The sequence below is a fragment of the Mirounga angustirostris genome, unplaced genomic scaffold (assembly GCF_029215605.1).
Source record: "Mirounga angustirostris isolate CCGP_5_RB_7025 unplaced genomic scaffold, mMirAng1.0.hap1 SCAF_8, whole genome shotgun sequence".
Taxonomy (NCBI): domain Eukaryota; kingdom Metazoa; phylum Chordata; class Mammalia; order Carnivora; family Phocidae; genus Mirounga; species Mirounga angustirostris.
Genome location: NW_026991716.1, coordinates 28,172,419 through 28,196,713, shown reverse-complemented (window position 1 = coordinate 28,196,713; position 24,295 = coordinate 28,172,419). Strand labels below are relative to the sequence as shown.

At 48.4% G+C, this 24,295-nt stretch overlaps 2 protein-coding genes across 11 annotated transcripts; both read left to right on the top strand.

The window, feature by feature from the left end:
• Positions 1-11,633: 11,633 nt before the first annotated feature.
• Positions 11,634-12,948, top strand: IER3 (immediate early response 3). Its single transcript, XM_045865962.3, has 2 exons — positions 11,634-11,891; positions 11,987-12,948. Exons 1-2 carry the CDS (start codon positions 11,682-11,684, stop codon positions 12,245-12,247), a joined length of 471 nt encoding a protein of 156 aa, XP_045721918.1. The 5' UTR covers positions 11,634-11,681; the 3' UTR covers positions 12,248-12,948.
• Positions 12,949-13,192: 244 nt separating this feature from the next.
• Positions 13,193-24,224, top strand: FLOT1 (flotillin 1). Of its 10 annotated transcripts, none has more exons than XM_064597314.1 (13): positions 13,193-13,498; positions 13,828-13,884; positions 14,154-14,272; positions 14,360-14,450; positions 14,690-14,833; positions 14,970-15,089; positions 15,178-15,273; positions 15,498-15,650; positions 20,876-21,057; positions 21,241-21,286; positions 21,637-21,774; positions 22,027-22,191; positions 23,804-24,224. In XM_064597314.1, exons 1-13 carry the CDS (start codon positions 13,208-13,210, stop codon positions 23,831-23,833), a joined length of 1,632 nt encoding a protein of 543 aa, XP_064453384.1. In that variant the 5' UTR covers positions 13,193-13,207; the 3' UTR covers positions 23,834-24,224. The 10 variants fall into 10 exon arrangements, with proteins under 10 accessions (XP_064453384.1, XP_064453386.1, XP_064453392.1 ...); XM_064597316.1 differs by having other exon boundaries at positions 13,358-13,498; positions 14,197-14,272; XM_064597317.1 differs by having other exon boundaries at positions 13,360-13,498; positions 13,805-13,884; positions 14,197-14,272.
• Positions 24,225-24,295: the final 71 nt, after the last annotated feature.

Below are 24,295 nucleotides of genomic sequence, written 5' to 3'. Positions count from 1 at the left end.
CTCATCACAGGGTAATTAAGTAAAGGCAACTCAAATCTTTTTACATCTAGAGTGTTGAAGTTACTCTATGTGTCTAGAATCACAAGAAATGTGTGGGAGGTTTGTTGTTGTTGTTTTTAATATGTTGATCATTTGGATGGAGGATCAGAGAGAAAACACAGACTACTAAGTTCTCAGTCAACATTTTATCCTCTAGAAAGTAAAACGAATTTATAATCATCTCATTAAAAACTAGAAGCAATGGAGAATCTGGCAAGTTTGTAATACGGAAGCCAGAAGTTGTATTCGGGTTTGGGGGAATGCCCAGCATTCTTGCTAGTTCTGTGCCTCAACCAAAACTTTCCCCCCCTCACCCCATCGTGCAGTGATCTCACCCTGCTCTGAATTCTTAGAACGCTTGCTTTCTGTATCAACATTCCATTCATTTGACATTCATCACAGTGATTTGCTGAGGAAAAGTACCTGTAAGCTCTAATATACCAAACAAATGTTAGTTATTATGCTAGTGTGTGTGTGTGATGTGTCTATACACATATATAAGGTAATAATATATACATATTAGTGTATACATGTATACATATAATATATAAATACATGTGTGTGTATGTACAGTTATATAGTTACTATGTGTTTCTCTTGTTTTCCCTTCACTGAGTTATAAGCTTCTTGAGGCATATTTTATCCATTTTTTCTGCTTTCTACTGCTCTTAGTTGGAACACATTTGTCAATCTACTGATGTTTTGAGTGTGGGGACTTACTGCTACCATTTCACAAGTACATGACTTTCAGCCACTTACCTTCACTGCCCTTCTGTGTCCTACAGGGCTGCTAGGAGGATCAGATGAAATAATGGGCACAAAGCACCCTGGATGGGTTAGTTTCTTGTGGCCTATGACACAAAGAACACTGTGGCTTTAGTTCCTCCTTCAATCTCTTGTCTTCATTTTCTCGGAAATTTGGGTCATGGATATGATCAGAGATATGTTTCTCAATAACAGATTTCTGAAGTGACTCCTAGACCTGTGAATGGGCAGTATGCAACATAATCTAATGAGAGAGGACTGACCTAGGCTGTTTTAGAAGTGCTGAAAGCAAGATAAAGCCATCAGCCTGTGATAAATGTTTTCCCTATGCACCATTTTTCCTTCTCTCACCTCATCATCTAACCCAGTATTGTCTCATAGAACTTTCTATGATGATGGAAATGTGCTATATCCGCTCTTCCCAATATGATAACCACTAGCCACGTGTGGTTATTGTGTACTTGAAATGTGGTGATGCAAATGAAAAACTGAATTTCAAATTTTCTTTAATCAAAATTTAAATAGTCACATGCTACCCCATGGAACAGCACAGAGCTAAACTAAGAGAATCTGGGTCTCTTTATTCATTCATTCACTCATCATTCAATCAAAATCTCTTAAGCACCTAATATGTGTCAGGTACAGTACTAAGCCCTGACAGTGGGTTGAATGATTGTCTCTCATCTGAAAGAGCTCAAAAATTGTTTAGGGAAACAAATAATCCTTTGAGATGATCTCAAGTCCTTATCCTCTTGAGGTAAGTTGCTGGAGGAGATTTCTTAGGACTGGGTCACCCTGCAGATAACTTACCTTCCTGACTTCACCTGCTGTATTAGAATCCTTGCCTGAGCTAGAGGCAGTTCTCAAGGGCTGGTAAGAGGCCAGTGATATGGCCAACAGGGCTGCCCACTAAGGTTATCCTATCCTGGGGGCTGAGTGCACAACATATTCAGAGTTGGAAAGTGAAACACAAGCAAGGATGCAAATGTCAGAGCAGTGTAAAACCCCAAAGACACCAAGAGCCAGGGCAGCAAGCCAAATAATAACATGAATAATGAGGATTGTTGAGGGGCAGGAAAACATAGAGGTTGGTTGCTCTGTCTCTGGAGCCGAACTTCCTGGATGGCAATCCCAGCTCTGCCCCTCTCCTGCTATGTAAAGCCTCTGTGCCATCTCTTCACTTGTAAAACAGATGTTATAATGGCCCTCTTTTCAGAGGCTTGCCATGAATGCTAGATGAATTTGCACATGGAATTGAACCCAGGTGAACTAGCTCCAGACTCCACTCTCTGGCCAATATGCCATACTGCTGGGCTTCAGAATGAGGTCGACCAGAGTTCCAATCTAACTCTTAACTACTTTATAGTTATGCAGTCTTGGGAAAGGGAGCTGCCTCGTGGAACCTCTCATTGTCCTCATCTGTAAAATGAGGGTATAAATAATAATAGTAGGGGGGGCGCCAGGGTGGCTCAGTCAGTTAAGCATCAGACTTCTGATTTGGGCTCAGGTCATGATCTCAGGGATGTGAGACTGAGCCCCGTGTCAGGCTCCACACTCAGTGGGGAGTCTGCTGGGGATTCTCTCTCTTCTTCTGCCCCTACTCCCCTCAAATAAATACATAAATCTTAAAAATAATAATAGTAGGGGCTTGTGAAGGCTTAATGAATTGATTTATGCATAGCAGTCAGAAAGAACAGTGCCTACAAGTCTAACAGTGTGGGCTCGTGTTACTGTACATGATGCCATGGGACTTGTGCAGAGCCACGTAGCAGAAACTGAGTGGGGTGCGAGGCAGACAGAGATACTGAGCCATACGGTGGCCTGGGGGGGCAGGCAGGGTATGTTCCTGGACCTGCTGCAGATCCAAGGGAAACTGCTACGGCATCCTGAGGACGCGCCGGTTCTTTAGGGGAGAGGCTGCTAACCAAGGAGATAGTTGCATTCCGGCCCATCCTTGGCCCCTGAGGTAACCTGAGAACCTGTTCTCTGAGGAAGAAATAATTTTCACTTGGCAGATTTGGTAGACAGGGATTTTTTTGTTTGTTTTGTTTTGTTTTTTAAGTAAGCTATACTTAGCCCAAAGTAGGGCTTGAACACACCACCCTGAGATCAAAGGTTGCATGCTCTACCAACTGAGCCAGCCAGCCGCCCCAGCAACAGAGATGTTTTGAGGCAGCTTCCTTAAACAGTTCTGTCAAAGAATAAAGTGGTAAACTGCTCTGGAAAACAACATGGCAATTTCTTTTTTTTTTTTTTCCCATGGCAATTTCTTATAAAGTTAAATCTACACATAATTATACTACTCCTAGATATTTTCTCAAGAAAAATAAGAACACATGTCCACAAAAAGAGTTGTATAAAACGTTCATAGTAGCTTTATTCATAATAGCCGAAAAGAAGAAAAAACCACAAATGTCCACCAATGGTGAAAAAGTAGCCAAATGTAGTATGTTTATACAATGGAATGCTATTCAGAAATCAAAAAGAAAGATCTACTGATTCATGCAAGAACATGGGAGAATCACAGAGATATTATACTGAGCAAAAGAATCCAGACACAAAAGAGTGCCTAGTATAATTTTATTTATCTGGCATTTTAGAATAGGCAAAACTACAGAAATGGAAATCAGAGCAGTGGTTGCTGGGGGCTGGGAGTAGAGAGAGGATATTGACTACACAGGGGCATGAGGCAATGGAAATACTCAATATCATGATTGTAGTGACATTTGCACAATGTACAAGTTTGTCAAAACTCATCAAACTGTACTCCTAAAAAGGATGCATCTTACTATATGTAAGCTATACTTCAAAATGCTTGGCTTTTAATAAAAAGGCAATATCACCAGCAATAGCAAATCCTATGTGAAAGAGTAGGAGTCAGAAACAGGATGAACACAACCCACAGGGACGGGTTGGGAATATCGGCTTTATACATTTCTTTCTGATTTTCTTTAAATGCTGACAATTTAATAACTTTTTTTTTTTTTTGCCTTGTCAAAAGTTTCCTGGCATCAAAATGGCTTCATTACAGTATCTGGTGGTGGTGACCAGAAAGGGTAATAGCATGTCCAGACAATCAGAAAGATCAATAGACAGGGACACCTGGGTGGCTCAGCCAGTTAAGTGTCCGACTCTTGTTTTCGGCTCAGGTCATGATCTCAGGATTGTGAGATGGAGCCCCGAGTCAGCTTCCATGCTCAGCAGGGAGTCTGCTTGAGATTCCCCCTCTGCCTCTCCGATAGTGCTCTCTCTCTCTCAAATAAATAAATGCATTAAAAAAAAATCAATAGACAAATGACTATAACTGTGTTTGATGCCTCAAGAGGTTTATGTACAAAATAGGTGAACTAATACTGCATGCGGGAGTCAGGAGACTCAGGAGATTTCTCAGGAGAATGGAGAGGAAAAAGAAGAAATCACATGTGTGAAGGGCCCAGGGGGTAAGAGTTCGGCACATGTGAGAGAAAGCACAAAATCAGACGTAGTGCTTTATCTCGGGCACAGGGACAGCTTTGGGGGAGTTGAGAGAGAAAGCCTGGATGAAGTTGCCCGGATTCAGGTTGAGAAGCCAGTGCAGCCCCGCTAGAGAGTTTGGGGCACAGAAGTCGGTAGGCAGGCACTGACTTGGTCAAGTCCATCTTTTAACAGAAAGCTCTGGGGAAGACAAAGAAGATGGACTGTGGGCAGGAGAGTTAGGAAGGTTCTTCGTGGCCCATCCTTGTCATAATTTCCACTGAAATAAAATGTGCCTTTCTGGTAGTGGACTGTTCTGCATGCCAAAAGTATTAGGTAAGTCTCAGTTAGTATAAATCAGCCCTGAGGGTAGCTCACCTGTCCAGTACTTTGGGAGCCCCTGTTTCTTTCCTGAACTGGGGAACCCTAGCTCCCAAGCAACACCTTAGTTCAGGCTCCCAGGGGTAGCACCACTGGGTCTGTTTCAGATACAGCAGTTACAGGAGCAAACCCAAACAGTCAGGGTTCATGGCGGAGATCAACAGGCCCAAGGGACACAGTATTCTCAGCCTCCCCTTGTGAGCAATCCCCTTCTGTGCTGGGTGGGATTTCCAACCTGGGGAAAAAAACTGACCAATGTCTGGGAAGGGAGACTGTCATAGAAGGGTAGGGTCAGGGCCACCCCGGAGCCAGGATGACGGCAACATGAGGCCCAGACACTCCAGGGAATCCGTGAGGCCATGGAGAGAAAACATGAGGGAAAGCAGGGTTATAGTCGTCCTGGCCCAGCTTCCTCTTTCATGAGCTCATGGTAAAAAGCCAGGCCGGGCAGGAGGGGGCCAGAGATTGAGTGAGTGTGTTTTTTCCCTAACTTGGTTCTGAGTCACACAGGCACCTACCCTTCCCAGAAAACCGCTTCAGGGCTCACCCCGGGGCAGCCAGTCAAGCCCCAGTGCTAACACGCGAGACAGCCAGGCAGGAACTGGAGACCTGCCAGCTGGCAGCACTCATCCCACCCCCAGAGGCCTCTCCCAACCTTCAAAGAAAAGAGCCTATGGCAGCTGTGTTGGAAGTAGGAGGGAGACTTAGTTTAACTTTTGAGAACCTATGGGAGACGTTGTTGAATCATGGGGCTGCAGAGGAAAGAGAGAGCCTTTAATCTAAGCAGTTGACTTTACAGATCAACTCATCCAGTAAATACAGGGTGTCTGAAAAGGCAGGACAAAGGGGGAAATACTTTACTTGTTGCACTTTACCCTCCCTCACCACCCCTGTTGTGCTTTGAATTAAATCACCATCATACTCTCCAATGCTGATATGGGAGCGCTCTATAGAGAGAGGCAAGCTGCTTCCCATATGAAGTCCCAGCTCTGTAACATTAATGGATTAAAGGGCCCTACATTCCCAGCCTTTGCATTCAGCTGGTAGTGATGGAGAAGCACAGTTCTAGGCACTGAATACAGAGCAGTGAACAAGATGGATAAAGTCCTATTCTCATGAAGTTATTACCCGGTAGGAAACTGAGGCCAAAGGGAGGAGCTACAACACTGGACCCTGGGAAGCCAGCGTTGGCAGAACAACAGGCACACTGGGTCCCTTCTCAGCTCCCCACTCTCAGCAGCCTCCAGGGAATTTGGGTTGAGTTGAGCTGAGCTAGGAGGGGCCAACCTGCAACCCAAGGCAGGGGATACCATGTTCTCTTGTGACCTTGCCTTGGTGCTCCACGCACGCTTGCCTTCCTTTTGCATCAGGGAAAACTGCCAGGGACTGATCTTGACCCTCCTAAGGCCCAAATCATTGTCTCTGATGGCCATTTATTAACTTGCTGCCAAGAACTCACCACCCCACCCTACCGCCATGCCTCTGGCAAGAATTGTTCCAACAAGAATGTGTGCAATGGGGCCAGGGGGAGGGTATTTAAAATCAGTCACATTGGCCCAACAAGAACTAGGAATGCAGAAGTCTCTGCTTCTTTGGAGAAAAGAAAAACCCTGAGATGGAGAGGGAAGGAAGGGGGGAATGAAAACAGAAAGAGAAATTCTATCTCCTGATGATCTTAGCAGTTGGAGGCTATTTTGTCATCCTGGTCTCCTACTCCCGGGTTAGCTCACTGCTGTCCACATCTCCTCCAAAGCAGTCCCTCCTCGTATAATAATAATAATGGCTGTCACAGAAGAAGCACCTGCTATGTGCCTAGAAGCGTACACTCGTATCCTTAATCCTCACCTTAAACCTTAAAACCAATATGCCCATTTTGCAATTAAGGAGACATTTTCAGAGAAGTAGCTGGCCCAGTATCATGTAGTTAATAGGTAGCAGAGCCGGAATTTAAACCCAGTTTCCTCTAACACCACCAGATTCTAATATGCTCTTTTCACTACACCATGTCTCCTTTCTATCACAAATCCATCTCAAGTCAACAAAGTTACTGAACATCTACCAAATGCCAGGTGCCGCTGAGCTTTCATATTTCCTGAGTCCCCTGACTCCAGCTCTCTACCTGTTTCCCTTTTTCAAATGCTCCCACTTCTAAATATCTGTCTCCTTCCCATTACCATTGTCCCCCATTCTAGACTTCGGTCAGCAATGTAGCAGTACTCTAGGTGGGCCGGCAGGCATGACTCACTCTTATGCCAGGGATTTACAGAGTGAGGGCCAGTGCTTTGCCATCCGTCACCTGCACAGTTATTCCCAATTTAATGGCAGATCCTCCTGAGCCACAATTGAGCATCCAGCATCTTCTCTTTGGAGAGGAAGCATTTGGTGGGTGGGGCGGGGGAGGGGGGAACCTTTGAAAGGACACACAGCTGGACAAACAGACACCTCTGAGGGTGAGGGGTAGCTCCTCAGAGGAGATGGATTTAAGAATATTTGTTAACCCCCTACTGGATGAAAGGCCAAGTACTGGAGATACCACCAAGATACCATGAGAAAAAGAGCGGATGTGGTCCTGTATATTTATGGAGATTATATTCCAGTGGGGGGAGACAAACAACAAAAAGTAAACAAATACATAAAATGATTCCCCATGTAGCAAGTGTTGTAAGAAAATGAACAAGGGGCTAAGAAAGAGGTTGGTGGGAGGTCAAGATCACAGGTCAAATGAGGGAAAGGAAGGATCATAGAAATCTTGGGGAAGATGGGGAGGAAATGAGGAGCAGTGAGAGCAGTGAAATGGAAAGGGGCCAAGGGCCTGTTTCCCCAGGATTAGGGCAGTGAGAACTGGTCCAGCTGCCGGTCTCAGCCCCTGGCCCTTCCTGGCCTTAACTCATCCCCCAGCACTCACCCCCACACCCTTTCATTGGCTTAATGATTCACTCTCAACCTTTCCCTAGTTTCCTGTATGGTGGAGGCGGGGCGGATGAGGCAGAGCCATGGGTCTCTGAGGGTGGAGGAACAGGGATGAGATTGGTTGAGAAGGAATGGCGAGCAGTCTGAGTTTTCTGGTTCTTCTCTGTCCCATTCTGGTCTTGCCACAAAGAAAGGTCTCTTTGTGCCAGGAGGACGGTAAAGATAACTAGGCCCAGCTGGAGGCCCAGATTCCAGATGTGGGAGGTAGTGGTGAAACAAGATCCTGACATCCCTCTTCATTTCCCCTCCCCTGCCAAATGCCCTAGAGAAATTTTCCATCATAAACAAGTTGTGCATTCCTGACCTTGGGTGCCCCCCACCCTGCCTCCCACCAAGCCATTTTCTTCCATCATCACTATCCTCCCCCACCCCCAATTTATATCTGTGTGAGCATGTATGTGGGCCCATCCACATATGCAAGTAGTCTTGTATTCATGTTAATCACTGTGTAGTATGCAGGTTGCCTTGGAATAAGGGTGTAGGTCAGCGTGAAGGCTCACTGCTTGGGTGTAAAAACAATGATGATGGCAGGTGTGAAAGGCAGGTATGGGAAAGGGACTTGTCTCTGTAGAAGAGGTGTGTTTTATGCTGGTCAGGAAGAAGTCTGTAACCCAGGAGTGTAGATAGCAGTCATGGGTATAAAATAAAGCGACATAGAGGCCCAGGAAGCAGTTGTATATAGAGCAACAATGTATCTCCTGGAGCCCAAATGTGGGGATGTCCCTATTTGCATCCCACACGTCCTTGCTGGAGAAATGCCATTAGGTGTTCCTTGTTTGGTGTGTAAGAATTGTTCCAGCTGTTCTTAAGATGCTAAAAATTGGGCGCCTGGGTGGCTCAGTTGGTTAAGCGACTGCCTTCGGCTCAGGTCATGATCCTGGAGTCCCTGGATCGAGTCCCGCATCGGGCTCCCTGCTCTGCAGGGAGTCTGCTTCTCCCTCCGACCCTCCCCCCTCTCATGTGCTCTCTCTCATTCTCTCTCTCTCAAATAAATAAATAAAGTCTTTAAAAAAAAAAAAAGATGCTAAAAATTTGGGGCGCCTGGGTGGCTCAGTTGGTTAAGCGACTGCCTTTGGCTCAGGTCATGATCCTGGAGTCCTGGGATCGAGTCCCACATCGGGCTTCCTGCTCAACAGGGAGTCTGCTTCTCCCTCTGACCCTCCCCCTTCTCATGAGCTCTCTCTCTCTCAAATAAATAAATAAAATCTTAAAAAAAAAAAAGATGCTAAAAATTTGTAGGTGGGGTTGGAAAGAGCGTATCTGTGTCTCAAAGCTTAGGATGATCCAGCCAGGGTGTGAATACCATATGTGCATTTATGGTTCTGCATTTTCAGCTTTCATTTAACAAGACTGTTGAGCAACTGCTCCAGGTAAGGCACTGCGCTGGGTTTCATGCAGGGCACAGAGACACGGGTGACACAGCCTGTAACGGAAGCGATCATACGTGTACTCATGTGCACCAGGCATAATGTGATCTGGAGTAAAGACCGAGCCAGATGCCTGTCAAATCCCTGGAGTCAGCCTTGATGCCTTCACGCTCTTGCTGTCGGCACCCCACTCTCCACGCTCCCAGGTTCTAATGATTCCCATCTCATTGCTAACTCGCTGTGGTCTTATGCTAGGAATGTCTCTCACTGCCACCCCTCCTCTTGGTTCCCTCTTCCATGGCCCATCTCAGGCCCTTGTTACCTTCCACCTGAACCCTTCCAATAGCCTCCTATCCCCTGCCTCAGTGTCTCCCCATCCAGGGCATACTTGTCATCCTACTTAGTTCCCAGCTTGAACTACTCTCCTTTTATATCCTTCCGTGACCCTCAGAATCCAGAATCTAGAGTCAAACTTGATCTCCTGGCCTGGAGCTTCAGCTAAGCTCTCCCCACTCTGCCCACCTCCTTTCCCAAATCATTATTTCCCACTACTCCTTTACAGGAAACTTACTGTAAGATTGTTTTTCTTGTGATTCCCCAAACACATCCTGTACTTTTCCAGCTCAAGGCCTTTGCTGATTCCATTCTCTTCCTCACAGTCATATTCCACATCTGACTCTGTGGTATCCTACCCTGTGAACCCACTGTTCAAAGTCATCTCAAATGCCACTCTTCCATGAAGCCTCTTCTGATTGATTAGCAGACGGGAACACTAGTTCCTTTGGGTCTCCCCTGTACACTTAGTGTTCAGTTTCCTTAAGACCCTCAAGAGAGGGGCGCCTGGGTGGCTCAGTCGGTTAAGCAACTGCCGTCAGCTCAGGTCATGATCCTGGAGTCCCAGGATCGAGTCCCGCATCGGGCTCCCTGCACAGTGGGGAGTCTGCTTCTTCCTCTGACCCTCCTCCCTCTCGTACACTCTCTCTCTCTCTTACTCTCTCTCTTAAATAAATAAAATCTTTAAAAAAAAAAAAAGACCCTCAAGAGAGTTCTCCTGGTCGGCGTCCCTCCCCACGCATAGGGTGAGGTGCCAGCTGAGTCTGGCTTGCCTCACTCAGCAGCCCATACACTGAAACCAACCTCAGTACTTTCAACAGGAGCTTTTTTTTTTTTTTTTTAAGATTTTATTTATTTATTTGACAGAGACACAGCGAGAGAGGAAACACAAGCGAGGGGAGTGGGAGAGGGAGAAGCAGGCTTCCCGCCGAGCAGGGAGCCTGACGCGGGGCTCCATCCCAGGACCCTGGGATCATGACCTGAGCCGAAGGCAGATGCTTAATGACTGATCCACCCAGGTGCCCCTCAACAGGACCTTTAACAGGGTGCCTGGCACCAGTAAATGCTCAAAGGATGTTAAATTGTGTGTCCATGAGCAGCTGTCTCTAAGGCAGTTATGAGAATACACCATTTCTCTTAAGTTATTACCATTACCACATTTGCATAATGTCTCACAGTTTAAAGTGGTCTTTACATAGATATTGTTATTTTTTCTATTACGACAAGGACAAATCTGGGCAGCTGCTAACCTCTTGCCTTTGTTTTGTGGCACCAGCCTTATGTGAGCTTTTCTGCACACATCTGCGTGGGTAGCTTTATTGTGTTGCCCCTGCGAAGTCTCTGCACTTTTGCTCTGTGTATGTGCATGGTAAAGGGGAGCAGGATAGGCCACCCCAAAATGTGCCACTTTGGCATGTGAATTATTTTGAGCTGAAGGCAATCAACACCCAGCAGACTCGGGGGGAAAAGCTTTTTACCTCTCTCTTAACTGCCTAGAAGAATTTAGATAGGGGCCTGAACCACAAAGACAGCTATTACCAGAGCTAACTTTTTATCTAAAAGACTTACTTGCTAGGCAGGGCAAACATCTGACTCCCAAACATCTGCCGGTGAATTGCCCTCCTCTCTTTTGAAGCCCCAGGCCCCTGTTCCGTTCCTTAGCTGGAGATGGCCTATAAACCTCAATTGCCTTTGAATCTCCTGGCTTCTTGGGCTCCTGAAGTACATAATTAAATGTTTTTCTCCTGTTACTTACATCAATTTAATTATTAGACCAGCCCAAGAAGCTAGAAGGAAAGAAAGGACTATTTTTCTACCCCTACAATGTGGTGTGTGCTGAGACAGGCAACATCATGTCTGTGTGTACTAGTGTGTTCATTTCTCTGTCTTCTTGGCTATTTCTGTAATGACTTTCCTCTTGGCGAGCGTGTGTTTTCTATGTGTAGCTACAAGTGTATGTATGTGCGTGTGTAACCGTAATTCCTTGACTCTGCTGGGTCACTATTGTCCCAGAATGGCCAGATTTGTCAGTCCTCCTGCCCCCCCAGAGATGGGGCCAGCGGCCCAACCACCTCCTAAGCTCTCTGCTGGCCGATCTCCAGCTACCACATGCCCTGACATGTGCCTGCAGCCCAGGATCTCACCCATCCCACTCACAACTCACACACTCACAACACACACTTCAGCGCTAGGTTGCACAGGCCAAGTCACCACCCCCTTTCTTTGCTTAACCGTCGGAATTTCCAGCTTGCTCCGGCCACCACTCCCAGCCGCGGGTGGAGTCGAGAAGGACCCGCCCAATTCTGGGGCGCACATAATTTGCTCGGCACCGCTGCCGGTCCGCAGTCGGCCTTCCGCTCCGCTCAGTGCGCAATGTGTCACTCTCGCAGCTCCCTCCCCACCATGACCGTCCTGCGGGCCCCGACCCCGGTCTCCTCCGCCAGCCCCGGACCCCGGCGGGGCTCTGGTCCTGAGATCTTCACCTTCGACCCTCTCCCAGAGCCCGCGGTGGCCCCTGCCGCGCGCCCCAGCGCCTCCCGCGGGCATCGGAAGCGCAGCCGTAGGGTCCTCTACCCACGAATGGTGAGTGTCGTGGAAGTGGGCAGCCGGAGGGGCAGGGGGAACGGCCGGACGCCGGGGTCCTCAGCCAACCTGTCGCCTTTGTTGTCTCTCTTCAGGTCCGGCGCCAGCTGCCAGTCGAGGATCCGAACCCTGCCAAAAGGCTCCTTTTTCTCCTGCTCACCGTCATCTTCTGCCAGATCCTGATGGCTGAAGAGGGCGTGCCGGCACCGCTGGCCTCGGAGGACCCCCACAGCGGCGCAGCCCCCGCGCCCACCCCGGCGCCCCCGGTCCTCGAGCCCCTTAATCTGACCTCTGAGCCCTCGGACTACGCTCTGGACCTCAGCACTTTCCTACAACAACACCCGGCCGCCTTCTAACCGGGACTCCCCACATCCCCCCACTCGAAAGAATCCGAAAAACCAAAGAAACACCAGGTGTACCTGGTGCGCGAGAGCGTATCCCAAACTGGGACTTCCGAGGCAACTTAAACTCAAAACACTGCAGCGGAGACGCCAGCCCAAGCCTGGGATGAAACGAGCAACTACACTCCGCACCGACACTCCCGGGCTAGGCCGCGTGGGGAAGAGCGTCATTAATTTATTTCTTACTGGTCCTAATTAATATTTATATGTATTTATGTATGTCCCCCTAGGTGATGGAGGGGTGTATGTAATATTTATTTTAACTTATGCAGGGGTGTGAGATGTGCCTCCCTGCTGAAAATGCACAACTCTTGGTATTTGTTGAGCTTTGTGGGAAAGGTGGAGGCTGGGCGCTTTGGTTCTCCTTCAGAACGAACGGAAAGGTCCTGGATCTGGGAGAGCGCCCGGGCTGACTCAAGGATGGTGGTGGGTCGTAGTTTAGGGGCTGGTATTCCGTCCTCCAGGATTTCAACTCCTTGGATCTACTGCGTGAGGCTTTGGCGGACCATTGGGGATAAGGTCCTTGGCCTTCGATCTTCTCGAAGTTGCCCCCAAGGGGTGGCTAGGGTGTCGAAGGTCGGTGGGCTGTCAGCGGGCGGCTGTGGGTCGCCCGGTATGTTCTGTGAACACAAATAAAGTCGATTTATTGTCAGTCATCTGAGTGTACGAATCTTTGCTAGCGGCGATTCCCCACCCCTCCCCGCCTTCCGGCGCCAAGGGCAGGCGGGCGGAGCTGGGGCCACGTCCCCAGCAGGCGCTCCGCCCCAGGTGACCGGATGCAGTCTTTCGTTGCCCAGTGTGTGGTTTTCCCAGTTACCGCGGGGCAAACCAGAGATGGGGCAATCTCCCCGGCCCTGGGTTGCAGGCTCACGGAGGTCACGTCCCGCTTCCCGGGGCGGAGCTCCCGGCCGGGGAATGGGGGCGGCGGGGCTGGCTGCTCACCCAGCAAGCGGGCCAGGCGGGGGTAGGCCCGGCCGGAGGCGGGCTGCGGACGCGAGCGCGGCTTGCCGGGAAAGGGGCGGGGCGGAGGGTGGCCCGCCGCGGGGGGGCGGGGTCGCGTCTGCCGCAGCAACAGGGTGCGGCCGAGTGAGGGGCGCGAGCGTCGGCCGGGCTGGCTGGAAGGCTGTCCCCTCCACCCCCGCGACCGCCGCTCCGCTCGCAGACCCGCTGCGCGCCCCGGCTGGGCCGCCGCCCGCGTGCGGGCAGGTAGGTGGGGAAGGGGATGTAATCGGACTGCGGAGGAGCAGGGAGGGTGCCGCAAGGTCTGGGGGCCTCTAGGCGCGGGAGAGCTTTATCAGTGGAGCGAGAAACTCCTCACCGAAGGAGGGAGGGGGAAGGGAGTGGCCGTAAGCCGGCGGGAGGCGGAGAGAGCCGCTGGGGACCTGTGCGACTTAACAGGGAAATGCCTTAGCGGACCCACGGGTGCGGAAGGGACTGGGCCCTGGTGGCTGGAGATTGGGCGAGACTGACGGGAAAGAGAGAACATTCACTCCTGTGGACCCCGCCCGCAAGGGCTTTCTCTCCCTTTCCTCCAGCTTCAACCTGAGCCATGTTTTTTACCTGTGGCCCAAATGAGGCTATGGTGGTCTCCGGTAAGTAATGTTCTCTTCTCAGCCAGTGCCCCCCAAACCCTTGTGGTCCGGCCTCTACCCCTTACCCTTCTCCCTACCAGCTCCCCAGGCCCGGGCCTTCTGTCCACCCCCCCCCCTCACACACACCCCACCTCATGGCTGCAAGCCACCCACTTGTGATTCCCAGTGCTACCCTTCCAAGGCCCAGACTGCCTCCCCTCCAGCTCCCAGATTTCCTTGTGGGGATTATCCCCCCGCCCACTCCAGTTTTTCAGTCTTCCATATTCTAGCCCTGCCTCTGCCACTGCGGTTTACTGCCCCCGCACCTTGCAGGTTTCTGCCGAAGCCCCCCAGTCATGGTGGCTGGAGGACGTGTCTTTGTCCTGCCCTGCATCCAGCAAATCCAGAGGTAGGTAGAAAAAGTACCAGGGAAGGGGAACCCCAGTTTTCTCTCTTTTCTTTTTTTCTCACTGTCCACTCCTTCTTTTTCCCATAGGATCTCTCTCAACACACTGACCCTCAATGTCAAGAGTGAAAAGGTTTACACTCGCCATGGGGTCCCCATCTCAGTCACTGGCATTGCCCAGGTGAGGCTTTCAGAGCCTTTCCCCACCAGAGTCCATTCCCTCATCACCTTCTTTGTCCCCAGACATTACGAATCTTCTGAGCATGGCCTTCCCAATCTCTGGCTGCAGAGAAATGTCTCTGCTAAGTCTCACCTTCTTCAGGGACTCCCAGGGCACTTGACTCTTCCATTCTCTTCCTGCTTCCTACCTAGCTTCATGAGACCTTCACCACATTTTCCCTATCCCTACTCTGGTTACAGGTGAAAATCCAGGGGCAGAACAAGGAGATGTTGGCGGCTGCCTGCCAGATGTTCCTGGGGAAGACGGAGGCTGAGATTGCCCACATTGCACTGGAGACTCTGGAGGGCCACCAGAGGGCTATCATGGCTCACATGACTGTGGAGGTGGGCTTGAGGGCAGGGAAAGATCTGGAAGAGATGCCAGAGTGAGTGGCACCTAAGGACCCTGCTAGTCTCTAAGAGACAGTAGCCAGAGGACTGAGAGCTTAAGTTCCTACTTCCCACCGTTTTGTTACCCTAGGAAATCTATAAGGACAGGCAGAAATTCTCAGAGCAAGTTTTCAAAGTGGCCTCCTCAGACCTGGTCAACATGGGCATCAGTGTGGTTAGCTACACCCTGAAGGACATTCATGATGATCAGGTAAACTTAGGTAGCTGATCCTCTCCAGTTCCCTGCCCCCATCTCTTAAACCCTCCCGAGGATTCTGAATGCTGCTTCTCTCTCACAGGACTATTTGCACTCCTTAGGGAAGGCTAGAACAGCTCAAGTCCAAAAAGATGCTCGGATTGGGGAAGCAGAAGCCAAAAGAGACGCTGGGATCCGGGTGAGAGAGATTCCACTTGGGGGAATCACTTGGTCACCGTGGGCTTCTTGGGCATGCAGCGGGAGAGGGGATGGAAGGGGCACAACTGAGTGAGGGCTCGTAGAACCGGGTTGGCAGAGGAAATAGATGAGGCCACGTGCAGGGGAGCCTGGTGAGGAGCAGGCTCTCCCCCTGGGGCCTTCTTCTCCCTGCTCTAATTTCCTCCCTGATTTCTGTGTGGACAGGAAGCCAAAGCTAAGCAGGAAAAAGTGTCTGCTCAGTACCTGAGTGAGATCGAGATGGCCAAGGCGCAGAGAGACTATGAGCTAAAGAAGGCTGCATATGACATCGAGGTCAACACCCGCCGAGCACAGGCTGACCTGGCCTATCAACTTCAGGTCAGAGCTCTCACACTGGGCAGTTAGTTCCTCTCAAGCCCTCCATCTTAGGCCACCACATTTTCTCATATTCTGACTCTGATCCCTCTATTCTGGCTCTACATTTCTGACCCAACTCCTCCATATGAGGAAGATTTGAAAGACCTAAGCATTTCAGTTGAAAAGCAAAGTAAGGGACGCCTGGGTGGCTCAGATGGTTAAGCATCTGCCTTCGGCTCAGGTCATGATCCCAGGGTCCTGGGATCGAGCCCCACATCGGGCTCTGTGCTCAGCGGGGAGCCTGCTTCTCCCTCTCCCTCTGCCTGCCTGTCTGCCTACTTGTGATTTCTCTCTCTCTCTGTCAAATAAATAAATAAATAAATCTTTAAAAAAAAAAGAAAAGAAAAGAAAAGTAAAGGCCAAGAAGGGATATGGTCAGTAGGATGGGATCATATGTTTGGGCAGATTGTCCGCTGGGTAAGGGCACCTGGATGAGTGGCTGAAGCAGAGCTAAGATCCAGCCCATGCTCCACACTCGCCATGCTGTGTGAGGGGGCACCTTTTTCTGATTTTCCATGGGCTTGTAGCAGCCCTGGTGATCCAAGAAGGGCATGGGGAAGGAAAACATGGACTTGGGCTTTGAATCCTGCAAAGTGAGATATGGGCAGCCCTTGATATTGCAAGGTGGCATGGTCAGACCTCCTTGTTTGCAGATTCTGTATTTGAGAATTTGCCTACTCACTAAAATTTACTGGTAACTCCAGAAACAGTCCTTGTGGCACCTTTGTGATCATTTGCAGACATGCACAGAGCAATGAAAAATTTGAGTTGCCTGATGTGCATTTGAGGTTGAACAAGATGTTCTGCCTTCTTGTTTCAGCTCTAATGATATAAAGTGTCATTTTCACAGTATATTTACTGCTACATTTTTTGATTTTGCTGTTTAAAATGGCCCCCAAACGTACTGCTAAAGTGTTAAGTGTTCCTAAGTGCAAGGAGGTTATGATATGCCTTATAGAGAAATTACATGTGTTAGATAAGCTTTCAGGCATGAGTTATAGTGCTGTGGGCAGCAACTTCACTGTTAATGAATCAACAGTGTGTATCACATAAGGTATCTTTAAACAGAAACACATATATAGCAAGGATATATACTGATCTGTCATGAACAGGGGCTCACAGGAACCTAACCGTATATTTCCCCTAATAACAAAATAAGTATTTGCTAATTCAGTATTCATGGCTACTTTATAGAACAGATCTACCATGAATAATGAGAATCAACTGTACTTTGAGACCTTTACCCGAAGGATAGCAATATTAGGAAATTTGTTTTTGCCAAGAGTTGGTATAGGCTTAAAGGATGATGAAGTGCAAAACGGCTTTAGCTTATGATGTTAAGTTCCTGGTGGTTTGACAGGTAATTGAGTGTGGCATAGTACTTGGCTCCTCAGTGTGGTCTGCCTACCAGCAGCATCAGCATCACTGTGGAGCTTATTAGATAGAAAATCTCCAGCTCCAGTCCTACTGACTGAATTAGAATCTGCATTGTTTTTATTATTTTTTTTTTTAAAGATTTTTTATTTATTCATTTGAGAGAGAGCAAGCAAGAGCATGAGCAGGGGGAAGGGGCAGAGGGAAAAGCAGGCTCCCCGCCCAGCAGGGAGCCCGATGTGGGACTCAATCCCGGGACCCTGGGATCATAACCTGAGCCGAAGGCAGACGCTTAACCGACTGAGCCACCCAGGCGCCCCTGCATTGATTTTTTTAAAGTAGGCTCCACGCCCGACCTGGGGCTTGAATGCATGACCGTGAGATCAAGAGTTGCATGCTCTACAGACTGAGCCAGCCAGGTGCCCCTAGAATCTGCATTTTAACAAAATCCCTAGGGGATTCATGTACACATTGGAGTTTGAGAAGCATTAACAAGTGGAAACCATTAACTTTTGCGTGGTCCTTAACCTAAATAGGCTTTCCTTATCTGTAAATCAAAGGATTGGGCTGGTTTTGGCTCTGTTCCAACTTTTATCAGTTCTTTATTTTGTGCCAGGCTTTGTGCTGGGTGCTTGGGGAAATAAGGATTCATTCAACAAATACCTATTAAGTGCCTGCTATGTGCCAGACATTGTTTTGGAAGTGAGGATGTAAGTATGAATGAGACAGAAAAGATTCCTGCCCTTGTGGAGCGTATAACACAGGAAACAGCTAATAAGCAAGTAAATAACTTTCATAGGTTCTGATTATCTTGTTTAAATGCTATGAAGGAAATAGAGTGATGAAAAAAACAGTGGAGAGGTACTATATTAGGTTGGGGGTGATCCAAAAAGCTTCAGTGAGGAAGTGATTTATGAGATAAACCTGAAGATAGAAGGAGCCAGCAATGTAAAGAGTTGTGGGCCAAGAGCATTCTAGGCTGTTCAGATAGAACTTTCTTTGATGATGGAAATGCTGTAAATCTGTGCTGTGATATTGAGTGTGTGAAATGTGGCTTGTGGAACTGTGGCTAATGAAATGTGACTGAAGACAGAATTTTAAATTTTATTTAATTTTAATTAATTTTAGATATAACTAGCCATATGTGGTTAGGCAGAGGACCATCACATGCAAAGGCCCTGAGGTAGGAAAGAGCTTGGTGTGTCCCAAGAACAGAGAGGAGGGTTCTGATCTGGTGGGGCTGGTATGCTGTGAGTAAGATGGTGAGGCAGGCAGGGCCAGTTCACATAGGGTTCAGGTGGCCGTGTTGGAGACTTAGAAGAGAATTCAAAGCCCAGTGGAATGCTATTGGAGAACTTTAAGCAGGGAGGTGCCATGGTCTAATTTACATTTTTACAAGGATCAGTCTGGCTGTTGTGTGGAGAATTGATTCTCAGAGGACAAGAGAGGAAGCAGGAAGATAAGTTGGAAGATTTTTCGGAGATGATGGATTGAAAAAATACAGTTAATTGCACTCCCCCAAAACCTCACTAAAACCACACAGAGTAATGGAGAAGGAGAAAACAGATGGAGAGAATAGGATCAGAAGGAACAGAAAGCATAGTATCGTTTTGGAAGCCGGAAAGACATCGAAAGTAACTAAGCCAGTGGTACTTTATCAGTGGTCGGCACGATGTGACCATTGAATCTAAATGCTGACAGCCTCCCCTAACCCCCTTACTGCGTTTGGCCCCCAGACACTCCCATCTTCCAAAGAAGTCATCAGAAGACTGTGCTGAGGAACATGACCAATCCAAAGGGAAAGACTTTAAGGATCCTGAATCATGGGTTCCTCAGCAGATGACCTGCCCAGATCACCCTGGAGTAAAGCTTAGAGTAAAGCTCAGAGTCAGCAAGCCTCAGCCACTTGCCCACAGTCACCCACACGCTCAGTTTCCTTTCACTGTTTTAGACCTCCTTCACTGTGGGCAGCCAGCCAAGGATTACCTGATATGTGAGGGAATCCTGCAGTGTTAAAGTCTGAGACTAAAACCACGAACAGCAAAACAGTTTGGAGGATACATACTATGAAGGGAGAAGAAAAAAAATTTTTTTTAATATCCTCAGTGAAATAAGAGAAGAATTCACATCTAGAAAATCAGGGCATAGAACAGAAAACAAAAAAAGAGCTCTTAGAAATCAGTAGGATGGCAGAAATGAGGGGAAAAAAACACAGTGAAGAAATTCTAATGAATCTATGGATTAATCTAATTCTAATAGATTCTAATTGTAATAAATTTATTAATCCTAATCTACAGATTTATTAATCTAATAAATCAACAGGATAAAGAAAATGGGAGGAAAATCACCAATGGAAAAAAATTTTTAATGTTTTATCTGTTCTGAAAGGTATGACTTTCTAGATTGAAATAGTCCACCAAATACACAATAAAACAACTACCCTGTGAAATTTCTTAACATGGAGAACAAAGGATCTAAAAGCTTCCGGAGAGAAAGAACAGGTCACAAAGGGTCAGGCATCAAAATGACTTCAGATTTCTCAAGAAGCTTGAAGACCATGAACAATGCCTTCAAAATTCAGATAGAAAATGAATTCTAACATAGTAACCTGTACTCAATCTGTCACTCAAATAGAAAGAATAAAAATCCCAGAAAAGCAAGATCTCAAAAACCTTACTGCCCATGTACTTCTTCCAAGGAAGCTACTGAGGGTTATTTCATCAAAAAGTGGGCAGGAGGGGCTCCCAACAGAGAGAGAGAGATCCTGCACACTGAGGGAGAGAGCAACTAGTCCAGTTTGGAACCGGTCTGAAATTTTAGGGTCAGAGATAGCACAGGGTGCCACATCTAGAAGCACCTTTCCTGTGGAGTGAACACATGGGTGCAGTAAAGACAGGGGCATCATCTCTGCTCTTGATAAGACCCGCAGCGATGATGGTCCATGGCTGAGCCAGAGCAGCGGAGCAATAAAGAAGCATGTTCCTCTCTGGTACCTCTCCTCACCAAAATCCTGGCAAGAGCCTTCAGATCTCTGTACTCCACAGGAATAAGAAAATGAAATATGCCTAAATAGGAGGAATTCTATATGTACTTGTTCTTGTCAACGTTTAGAATGTCCCTGGAAGAAGAATACAGAAGAAGCTGGTTATAATGGTTGCCTCTGGGGAAGGGAACAAGGTAGTTTGAGGAAATAAGTGGACAGAAACCTTGCTTCTCACTGTTCTTTTTTTTTCTTTGAATGTGTACCATCTACAAAAGATAAAAATGGAAAAGAGACATACACCCCCCCACACACACCACCAAACCAGTAGGAAGCTATTGCAGGGAGGGCTGGAGTGGATGGTGGCTTGCAGGAAGGTTACAGCAGCCCAGATGGAGAGAAGTGGATGGATTTGAGTGCGGCTGGAGGTGGGAGACGGCCACCATGCATCAGAGCCCTCCAGGTGCTCATACTCTAGAGAGGGACACTGCGGAGAAATAGACTATTATGGGAGCTCAACAGAGGGACACTTAGCCTGGCCTGAGGGAGAACAGGGACCGGATGCCAGCCCTATCCAGCTCTTGATGCCGAGGTTGCTTGGAAAATGTCCTACCCTCAGTGCTGCCTCTGAGGAGGATCAGGCCATCCCCCAACCCATGATTGGGATCCATATGGGAAATGGACTCCACTGGGCTGGCTGAGCCCACCAGGGACTGATTTCATGTACCTGCTCTATTTTTATATCTCACCCTGGAGCCCTGGCCCTGGCTTCTCTGCGTGGTGCCTGGGAGCTTGCTCTTCAGCTCTGATGTTGAGCATTGCTCCTACCCAGGTGGCCAAAACTAAGCAGCAGATCGAGGAGCAGCGGGTACAGGTGCAGGTGGTGGAGCGGGCCCAGCAGGTGGCAGTGCAGGAACAGGAGATCGCCCGACGAGAGAAGGAGCTGGAGGCCCGAGTTCGGAAGCCCGCGGAAGCTGAGCGCTACAAGCTGGAGCGCCTAGCTGAGGCAGAGAAGTAAATGCCCCCTCCCAGGCCCCAGCCTAGTCCTTTACCACCTGCGTGCCCCCATATGAAGAGCTGAGGCCCTCCCTACCTGAACTCCTACGGAACTCGGGTTACAGAAGCCTGTGTCTCTCCAGCGGGGCCTGCCTTTTGCCCTTCCTCAGTGCCTCCCCCCACTTCCCTTTCTGTGCCCAGGTCCCAGCTGATTATGCAGGCTGAGGCAGAAGCTGAGTCTGTGAGGGTGAGTTAAGAGGTGGCTCTTGCTGGCTTGTGGAGTGAGTGGGGGTTGCTCTTTGAGCTGGGGTTACTTGTCCTTAACTACAGCCATCAGTGACTCTGGAAAACAAACTGAGGGTTCTAGAGGGGAGGGGGGTGGGAGGATAGGTTAGCCTGGTGATGGGTATTGAGGAGGGCACATTCTGCATGGAGCACTGGGTGTTATGCACAAACAATGAATCATGGAACACTACATCTAAAACTAATGATGTAATGTAGGGGATTAGCATAAGAATAAAAAAAAAGAATAAAGAAGATTAAAAAAAAAAAAAAAACTACAGCCATCAGTACCACGGTTTCCTGTACCATTCTCAGATGCGTGGGGAGGCCGAGGCCTTTGCCATAGGGGCTCGAGCCCGGGCTGAGGCTGAGCAGATGGCCAAGAAGGCAGAAGCATTCCAGCTGTACCAGGAGGCTGCTCAGCTGGACATGCTGCTGGAGAAGCTGCCCCAGGTCTGGAGGTTGTGTGGGCACCAGGAGAGGAACAGAACCAGGGATTGTAGGGTGGGGGGAAATGAGGGGCTTGGGGAGAACCAGGCTAGGGGACTCTAGATTAGGGGTGGGAATTATAAGCCAGTGACCGAAGTGAGGAAGAATGATCCTTAGAAAGTGAAGAAGATCAAGGCTCTTGAAGCCCAGGGTAAGGCATTTTAGGAGGGGTATGGTCAGACCACAGGTGCTGAGTGGGCATCTCTCACCTACCAGGTAGCAGAGGAGATCAGTGGTCCCTTGACCTCAGCCAATAAGATCACACTGGTGTCCAGTGGAGGTGGGACCATGGGGGCAGCCAAGGTGACTGGGGAAGTACTGGACATCCTGAGCCGCCTGCCAGAGAGCGTGGAGAGACTCACAGGCATCAGCATCTCCCAGGTGAGGGTCTCTAGGGTGGGAGCTGTGGATTTTCTGTGAGTTTCTGGGTTCCTGGGGCATGTGATGCAGCAGGCCTAGTACTAGACCAGCACCAAGGAGGCTCAGGGAGCCACCGACATTTTTGCTTTCTATATGCTAGACACAGTGCTAAGCTGCTGCTGCTTTTTTTTTTTTTTTTTTTTTAAGATTTTATTTATTTACTGCAGAGAGAGAGAGAAAGCATGAGTGGGGGCGGGGGACAGGGCAAAACAGACTCCCTGCTGAGCAGAGAACCTGATGCCAGGACCCTAGGATCATGACCTGAGCCTAAGACAGACACTTAACCAACTGAGCCACCCAGGCGCCCCCACAGCGCTAAGCTTCTACACAAATGGTTGGTTTTTTAAATCAAACCATCCTTTGGGTGTATGGTATTTTACAAAGTAAAGAAACAACTTTCAATATGTTAAGGAACTGTGCCCCTGTCATATAGCTAGCTGGTAAAGCTAGATTTCAAAAACCCAGGCTGACTGTCTTCTAGAGCCTTGTGGTCACCCCACCAGTACAAGCAACTGGTTGCAGCCTGTTGACAATTGATTCCAAGGCATATCACGGCTTTTCTTGGTGCCTGTTTATTCACCTATAGATTATGATAGAGGTCAGAGAGCCAGCTCTGGAACCATACTATTGTGGTGTGAATCCTGGCTCCAGTGCATGCTAGCTGTGACCTTAGACAAGTTAGCTATTTCTCTGTACCTCTTTCCTCACCTTAAAATCAGGTTAATAATAGCATCTACTCTACTGAATTGTTAAGGGGATTAAATGAGTAAATATTTTCAGTGTTTAGGACAGCGCTTGGCACATACTATATATGAGTGTGCTTAAAAAGTTATATAGGGGCGCCTGGGTGGCTCAGTTGGTTAAGCGTCCAACTCTTGGTTACGGCTCAGGTCGTGATCTTAGGGTCCTGGGATAGGCCTGCGTTGGGCTCTACACTCAGTGCAGGGTCTGCTTGTCCCTCTCCCTCCCCCTGTGCTCTTCCCCCTGCTTGTGCACATTCTCTCTCTCTCTCTCTCAAAGTACCTTTAAAAAAAAAAATTACAGGGGTGCTTGGGTGGCTCCGACGGTTGAGTGTCTGTCTTTGGCTCAGGTCATGATCCCAGGGTCCTGGGATCGAGCCCCGCATCGGGCTCCCTGCTCAGCGGGAAGCCTGCTTCTCCCTCTCCCTCTGCCTGCTGCTTCCCCTGTTTGTGCACTCTCTGTCTGTCAAAAATAAATAAAATCTTAAAAAAAAAATTATATATATATAAGTGAAAGCAGTAGACCATACCAGTGACCTTCAAGCTGGGTTCCTTGGATCCTTCTTGAGGCCGGCATTGAAAGCACTGAAAGATTAGGAGCTAAGGAGGGTCTGTGCAAGCAGGGCTCTAGCCCCCTCCACTCCTTTTCAGTGATTGTTGCTGTATATTGGTCCTAATTACTGCTTGACAAGAGGGTAAGGTAGGGCGGCAGAAAAAAACATCTTAGAAGACTTCTGGAAATGTGTGTCGTCCCTGCAGCCCTCATCCAAATGGGGATCTGGGAGAACAGGGTACAGGGTTCCCAAGTGTCATCCCTTTTGTCTTTTTACCAGGTTAACCACAAGCCTTTGCGAACAGCTTGAGCCAACCGTTGCCAATGCCTAGCCTCATGGTTGCCACAATGGTCCCCATACTGCATGCAGAGCTGGCTTCCCTGAGCATGCCCCTGACAGTGGGGTTTCATCCCTCATCTCCTTGCCAAATAGTCTTGTGGCTTGCCTTGGAGGGGAAGGGTTACTCTTCCCAACCCCACACTGCCAAGACTACCAGTCCCCCAGGGGTTCCATGCCAGCCTTCGGATTATCCTACTCACCCCCAATTTAACTTCCTAATTAGACTGTGTGTACCTTTGTCTTGAATTTTCCTGACCAAAACTGAGGGATGGCCTGGAGGTTCTCAACTTTGTCAAATCAACTGCTGTTAAAAGGTAGTAATGCTGATTAACTTAATAAAGCAGAACTTATTCAAAATGAACGCTGGAATGTAGCTTATTCCCTTCAATAGACTTTTTAGAATGGGAGAAGGAAGTTACCTTGTACACTGTT